Here is an 8,548-nt window from a genome sequence, read left to right on the forward strand (position 1 = left end):
ATATTTGCACGGTGTGGTACAATTCTCAAATTTATGCGGTTTGGGTACTTATTATACATGTCTAAAATTCGTAAAGAAAGATGATAAAATGCATAATATTATAAGTGACCAATGAGAAGCGCCGATCAACAGAAAGGCGAGGCAAGACTCGTTTCACATGACCGAATATCAAAAACCTTTCTAGTGAGCTACTAAAAGAACACTAAAAACTATACATTGTTTCCTTTATAGTGCATTTATCTAGGGAGTGAGGATTATTTTTGTATTCACTGCGTGGAGACGTTTATTTATATAGCGTGCTTCCACTAAGATAGTGAATCAATGTAGGATTCAAGAGCCAAGAGCTTTCTGGATCTCGTTTTAGATCATTATAGATTATACAGGATTCTGTTGATTTTAATAAAAGTGCATTGTGCACTGGGGTTCACACACACACACACACACACACACACACACACACACACACACACACACACACACACGTGTGTGTGTGTAATATACATGTGCTAATGAAACGAGATTTTTTAAAATTTTTTATTTTAAGATCATTAGAAATAAACGCAGGAAGGGAATGCAGCTGCCAGACAGTTCCAACTAATATTGTACTGGTCGATCAGACAACAAACACTGGAGTTTAACCCACAGTTTCCACGGCAAGATCCAGAAAAGTCGTCCCAAAGGTATGTCATGCAGTTATTTATTTTTTTATTGTTTTTTTTTTAAATTTTTTAATGTATTTTGTTGGTGAGTGTTTTCACTGCCTGTGTGGAATAATTCTGTTTAGGGAAGTGAAGTTTGGTGTGTTGTCATCTGTGCGTTCCTTGATTTTTCTCACAACCTCCTTAATCATTATGACAACCACTTTCATTTTGAGTGACAACCTCACTGATCTTGAATTTCAAACCCTTCATTTTGATCATAATCTCTTGATTTTGTGTATAACCTCTTCAATTATGATTGTAAATTCACTAATCTTGAACAATAACTCTAATTTTGATCATAACATCCCTGGTTTAGATCATTACCATGTAAATTTATGATCATAACCATATAAAGATTGATCATAACCTTGATCTTTATCATAACCTCAATGATTCTGACCATAACCACCTTAATTTCACAATTTTGATCACACTGTCTATTATCTGAAATCAGTTTTGCCTTCATCCCAGGAACGATGATCACAATCTCCATATACAAAAATCTAACTGAATTCTAATATCTAATCGGAACTGCCCACCCCCCAGAAAAAAAGGTCACACCAGGTGGAATTGATTGTATAGATTCATTACGCTGTCTGTTATGTTTTAATTATTTATTATTTATTCTTCTGAAAACCAATACCCTTATAAATGAATGGGTTGAATGTAATCTCACAGAACTTAAACAATGTCAACTTGGACCGAGTGTGTTCTGTGACTGGATAGTTCACGAATAAAAAGAATAGACAATAGACTGTATTAGATTGCAGTGGCAAAATACATCAAATCAAATACATTTATACTGAGGGTGTCTATGGACCTGATTTTACACTTAATGGTCCCTGACTTTTCAAGAGCCCATGCTGTAGTGTTCTCAACTGCAGTAGTTATGTCTAACTACGTGTGCAAATAGTTCACTTCAATCTTCTGTTTATAGAAGATAAAAGCTGCTCAGCAGGAGCAGGTCAGAAAAATCTGCCGACTTTCCTAATAAGCACATTTTACTAGATTATTTGATCATTAGATCATTTATTAACTTTTTTTTAAAACTTTTTTTTACTTTTTTACTTGACTTATTTGTTCCCTTCTGAATTCTCTCACTTCTCATTTCACTTCACATTGTTTGCTTGTTGGTGCATTCCTGTCCTTTCTACATTGTGGCGATGTAATTCCTCGTTTTGTTCCACGTGATGACAAAAATCAAGAAAGAGTGTTGAGAAAGATGTGTAGATGTTTCTCTTTATCAGAAGGTAGAGCGAATGCCATAAACCATAGATACAACACCACTGGTGTGTTTTATTTTTTTCTTAAAGCTGAGGTCACCATGATCAAATAACAAAGTATGTTGTGTCTTCTGAACCTTTCTCCAATAATCATATCTTATATATATTTTTAATTTCCAAATATTCTCAGATATATAATGTCATCTGTTTAGACAAATATCGAGTCGGTAGACATTTACGCTACGTATGCTAAACGTGCATTTGAACACAAACAGAAAACGTACAAAGAATTTTGTTAGAAAAAGTTAAACATGGTGCAAAATTGTGGGCATTTGAGTGGAAGCCCATTTGAAGACATTGGGGGAAAAAAAAGACATTTATTAATTTCAATGTCTAGAATCAGTGTAAACATGACTAAACATCAATGCTAGAGAAATGATTCTGCAACTGCTCCAAGCTTCTCATGTTGTAAAAGAGCTTTTGATAACGCGGTTATCTACATGCCGAAAGGAAAAGATAATTATGATGCGATGATGCAACTCGAATCATTACTGTATTTATAAATTGTTTTGGTGCTTTGGAGCATGGTTCAATTGTTCGATTTGCATTATTTAAACATTAAATGCACTTTTATTTCATTATAAAATATATTGTATTTCTATTTTTATTATTATTATTTTTTTAGAACTAATTTTGCTAGTATTGGTGTCAATGGAATATTAGTCTATAAAATAAAATTGATATTCTATTTTTTAGACTGCTTGATTGATATACTTTAGTGTTTGATGATGAAGTAGTAGTAAAGTAGTGGTTTCATGTTGTTTGCATGGTTTTCAAGGCTGTATGCTGAAGTGAAAAGATAGTGTTGAACGTTACGACTTTCATATCGTCGTTCATATCGTTACAGCGAAAAATAGCGTGATATAGTCTGAAGTCTGTCAACCATCCCTAGTGACCATGGCATAAACACTGGCATGGGGTAGGGAAGTGGTAAATGCATTGTACTTTGGAACTGAAGGTCATGAGTTTAAATCCCAGCCAAACCAAACTGCTACAACTTGGCCCCTGAGAAAGGCCCTTACTGAAATCTCGGCTCAGTTGTATGAATGAGCGAAACGTCACTCTGGATAAGGGAGTCTGATGCCATAAATGTATATGTATTGTCCTGTACCTAACAATATTACTCCATACTTTTATTTAGAAAATATCTGGACGTCCTAATGGAATGCTGACATGGCAAAAGAAGAAATGCATTTTAAATAAATAAAGCACTGCAAAAATCAGTAGTTTGTTATTGTGCCACTACTTCAATGCAAACAAAATAAATCCATACATGTGTGTACAGAATATCCTAGAAGAACAGAAAGAGCTCAATTCATTAGGTTCATGTCTATGGGTATGTTTTAGAAACATCTAGCTAACTAGTTTTGCTAAATTAGCTTAGCTACTTAAGCAAAATGTATATGAATGTATGCTTTTTTTGTGCTGTACATATATTTTTTCCTCAGCACATGTAATACATACGTATATACCGCCAGCTTCCTCCCCTCCTGTAAAATCCCTCACACTGCGAAATGACTACATAGGGGGGGGGGGGGGGGAATGGTTTCTTTCCTGATCACCCCAGCTTGAAGCACCGCCCACACCCTGACAACCAAAAACAGAGCAGAATGATGCTTTGTTCCTGTTTGCAGGCCCGAACATGCAAATCATGTCAAACATTGAGAAATGCCTTTCCAGGGCTGCATAATTCCCAAAGAGTCTGACTGCAAATGTACAATAATCTGAACGTTCTATTTATAATCATTTTACTGAATAAAAATTCCAATAAAAAAAATCAGCATGTAACAAATAAAATAAAAAAAAGAGCTGAAATGTAAAGATATGAAATGTGATGATAGAAAATCTGTGTTTTTTTTCTTTTTCTTTCGATGTTCTTTAGAATTTTTCCTGTAACCACTATCATTTTTGATCGCTTTCCCTTTCTCCTTTCAGATGCAGATGCACTTTGAAGCATCGAGCTCCGTCACATTGCTCTTTGACTTCTGGAGTGTACACGGACCTGGAGGTATACGAGAAACCCAAACAAACCTCTCTACATGCCTGTTCGTGTTTCTTCAGGCTGAGCTTCAGTTTAAGAGAACGAACTTCTTTCATTTGTAAACTAGTGCTAAATGATTAGTTCGAAGCAGGAAGAAGTTACGCTGAGATGGATTACTACATGAAGCATGAAAAGTTTACATATTTGTCAAACAACAAGGCTGAACATATTGCATAGTACTTTCACCTTCATAATATAAAGAATAAAAAAAAAACTTAATGAAATAATGCAAACTCTTAAACATACTTGGAAAGATTCATTTGGTGGTTTTTAATGTATAGACAAAGGCAAACAAGCAATATATAAACTATGCTGGTGTAAATGCTTAACCACAAGACTGTAGTCACGCTATAACTGCCCTGTAATGACACACATGGAAACCTACAGTCACACGGTCAAGTCACGGACTGATCGTAATCCTAAACCATGAGAACTTTCTCAAGTTACTGTTCTGCTTTATCTTCTTATCACCTACATTATGTTTGAAATCAATAGGGGACAAATTTGTAGCTTTGCTAATCAGTTTGAGAAGATTCAGGGGTCAGGGATATTTCTTTTTATTTAGTCAGAGCTCCTTGCTTTTTTTTTTTTTTTTTTTGCACAGCATTTTGCTGTATTTCTTCGTTTTTAAGGACACAAATGCAATTCCAATATTCGAACAGAATAATGTATATGGCCAGCTGTACTACAGCTATGAGGCGGTATTCAAATGTTTCAAGACTAGTTTTGTAACATGCCAACAGATCGCACAGGGAGCACTGATCTTCATAAGTCAGTGTGTCTAAAGACTGCTAACAAAGTACTTTTTGGCAAACAGAACCAGTCTTAAAACTTTTTGATAACACCTCGTACTATGTTAGGTTGGATGTTTCAGTGTAGTCTGTTGGGTCTCTAGACAGTCAAAGTAGAGAATTAGATGATTTTTTTTTTTTTACAGAAATGCTCTCTTCTGCCGACAGGAATGGTTCTTTCAGTCATTGTGGTACTGCTGCTGACAGTGTTGTACGAGTTCCTCAAGTTGTGGAAGAGCGTTCTTGTGAAACGGTCCGAAGGTCATCTAGCCACTGATGCCTCCTCTTTATCACCACCCTGCATTTCTCCAGCACTGGAACATCCTGAGAGCACATCATCACTCGCTACCAGTCCCTCTCAAGTTTCTCTGGCTTCCACAGAAAATATGACTGCCCCTGTTCTCGGCACTTCCACTGTAAACAGGTAATGCGGTATATTCTCGAACTTTATGGGTTGCAGAGATTTTGCAGTAGACATTTTGGACACTGGATGTTTTGATCTAATTGGCTGGTATTCATGCAGTTAGCAATAGTAAGTCAATAAGGTGGCAGTAATACAATCAATAAATAATGCAGATACAGATCAAAAGCTTCAGTTAATTTTTACAGTAAACATCAGAAATTGGGTGTTTGTTGGGGCCGGGTGGGGTGGTTTTGAGCATTTTTCAAACTGCTGATCTCCTGGGATTTTATAAAGTTGACACAGAGTGGTGCGAAAAACCAAAAACATCCTGTAAGCAGCAGTTTATTTACTGGTATGATTTAAGAAGATGGAGACTAGAAACAATTCAAATGATCTGTAATGCACTAAAACATATCTAGGCCTTAGAGAAAATTTGTTTTAAACAGTTTGCTTTTTTTAATTTGTGTGAAAACATTTTTAAACTAGAGCAACTAAAAAGAATTGCTGTTATTTGAATGTCATCATTATATATTCTGTACAATTTGAAATGGAAACAGGATTACTATTAATGCATATTGCCAGCAATTATTTATTCAAAAGAAGACTGTCTTGAAACACAGTAGTTACTATGCAAACACAAAGCAAAATCTTAATTTGGCTTAAGTATTCTGTAGAACAGGGGGAGTGGTGGCTCCAGCAGTTAAGGCACTGGGTTGCCGATCGGAAGGTCTGGGGTTCAAGCCCGGTATCGCCAAGCTGCCACTTTTGGGCCCTTGAGCAAGGCCCTTAACCCTCTATGCTCCGGGGGTCCCTTACGAGGGAAATATCAAGGTCCGTGACGTCGGAGTGACGTGGGGCCGCCTTCCCGTGGGCTCACCACCTGCAGGAGGGACCGTAAGGGACGGTGCTGTAAGGATTGGGCAGCAGTCGAAGGCGGGGGCCTGCTTAAACTGCTGCCCCTGCGACCTGAATTACGGATAAGCGGGAGAAAATGAATGAATGAATGAATTCTGTAGAACAAAGTAAAAAAAAAAAAAACATACTGGATAATGTTTATAAAGAGTCTGGTGACTTAAAAGTCTTATAAACTGTTTTTAGGTTGTAAATAAATGTGTTGGTGTTGACCAAAAAAAAAAAGCATTATTTATTGGAATAAATTATACTAATGAACAAATGTGATTATTGAGCAGTTTTTACTTTACATTAAAAACCAGTCATTACAGCTAAAATAAGTCTTGAAAGAAACAAGGTTGCCCTCAAATGATGTCTCTGATGGTAATTAAGCTCAATTTGCAGGTAAAATGTAGCTAAAACCTTAAGCTTTACTAACCAAGTAAAAGATAAACAATCTTAAAACAATCAATAATCTTAGACAACCTGCTCTTGCACAGTATTTTATTCTTAAAATAAGATCAATAATGTTTTTATGGCTAGAATTAAGGTTGTAAGTCTTGACTAGATGAGAAATTTTTGCACTGTGGTAACTCAAATAACCACCTTTCTGCAACCATGATGAGCACCAAAGCATCTTATGGCACACATGCTAAACCTTGAGCTGGGTGGGTCTTAAATGTTGCAAAAGACCATGCCAGATTCCACTCCTGAGGCTACAAGGGGCAGAGGGTCACCAGAACTGAACAACTAAAGATGGGAAGATACCAATGGAAGTTTTTAAAGTTTTTGTCACAAGGCGTACAAGTAGTCATTACATTTACAGTATGAGTGTGGTTATTTTATTCATATTTAACTATTAAAATGATTCTTAAAAAAAGCCCAACAATGTACACTTATTTACAGTGGGTTTTTTTTTTTACTTTTTTTTATAAAAGATGGAAAGATGAGAAAAATTGCTGCTATTATTATTCAATATTTTACAATATATTGCCGATGTTCTGTGTATATATTGACCTCTGTATCTAATGTCTGGTCTGTGTCTCTATTGTCCTGCACTCGTCTCACACTGCTATGTATCGCAAATGATGTAGTCTTGTACAGTGTTGCATCACGGTCCTAGAGAAATGCTCCAATATATCCAAGCTCTCTAGAGGAATGACAATGAGATCCAACTTGACTTGAGTTGTTTAGCATTAGGAACTAACAATGGACTACTGTTCTAATTGAGACCTTGTGGCGCACTAATGTGGTGCTTGTCTCTGTTTATTACAGATGGCTTTTTCACGGCGTCAGGACAGGACTGCATATTGTTCAGGTGGTTCTGGGGTACATGATCATGCTCTGCGTGATGTCCTACAACGTCTGGATATTCCTTGGAGTGATTGTGGGTTCTTTGTTAGGCTACTTCATTGCTTTCCCTCTTTCAAATTATATGATATAACTGACTGCGTAAAGTAGCTGCTAACAATCAGGGATTTATTTCCTTTTCTTATTCTAGACTGACAAAACCTGACAAATCACATCTCAGTGCCAAAGCTGGTCAGCTGTTTGTACTCTGTATGCAAAAGTGAGATGTGATGTTTTGGAAATTTGCATGTGGGTCTTTTTTATTATTATTATTAAGAGAACACCATGCTGTTTTAACTTCATCATAATTGCGTCTTATCCTAGAATGCAGATTGTTTTTAACAGGTTTTAACCCACTGTATTTTTAAAAAGTGCAATGTCTGGTTATATGAAATGTTTCATGTCCATCTATAATCATGAGTTCCAGGCTTTAAAGCTGGGACACCTGATCTCCTGTTAGATCATGGTGTCAGGTGACCAGATAATGGTGAATAAAGGTCACTGCCACTATATAGTGCAAAATGTGCATACAGTGTAGCTCTAGCAAGCAGCCATGTAATTTACTTCCCTTATGAGAGATTTTGTCATATTGTAAATTTCCCCAGGTTGCACATCTTTTAAAACTCATGATGAACATAACACTCACTTCACTGATAATTTTTTTTTCCCTGTACAGGATGTATTAAGTAAGTGTGAAAAAGCAGAAGTGATTAATGAAAAAAGGATTTTTTTTAAAACAAATCTTTACCACTGCTACTGTTTTCTAACAAATGTGCCACAACTTTTGAGCAAAATCTGTTTTTAAATTAAATTGCTTTGACTAATATTTGGATTTTTTTTCATTCAGTTACAGAAAATTAAGGATTATTAAGAAGCTGAACTTTGTTCATTCACATTATATATACACAACTGTGTTTGTTTACACCTATCCATAAGCTTCCTGTTCGACATTTAGTTCCTGTTTGCTGCTATAATAACCTCAAATTTTTTAGTAAGATGTTCCACTAGATCCAAGCGGGCTTGTGGAGATTTGTGCTCATTCAGCCAAATATCCCATTACACACTGTTTAGTGTACAAAATTATTCTA

At 36.0% G+C, this 8,548-nt stretch overlaps 1 protein-coding gene across 1 annotated transcript; it reads left to right on the plus strand.

Annotated features, from left to right (window-relative positions):
* Positions 1-302: 302 nt before the first annotated feature.
* On the plus strand, positions 303-8,286 carry slc31a2 (solute carrier family 31 member 2). The gene is made up of 4 exons (XM_083564264.1): positions 303-680; positions 3,920-3,992; positions 4,985-5,240; positions 7,386-8,286. Exons 2-4 carry the CDS (start codon positions 3,920-3,922, stop codon positions 7,552-7,554), a joined length of 498 nt encoding a protein of 165 aa, XP_083420390.1. The 5' UTR covers positions 303-680; the 3' UTR covers positions 7,555-8,286.
* Positions 8,287-8,548: the final 262 nt, after the last annotated feature.

The sequence above is a fragment of the Silurus aristotelis genome (genome assembly GCF_946808225.1).
Source record: "Silurus aristotelis genome assembly, chromosome: 16".
Taxonomy (NCBI): domain Eukaryota; kingdom Metazoa; phylum Chordata; class Actinopteri; order Siluriformes; family Siluridae; genus Silurus; species Silurus aristotelis.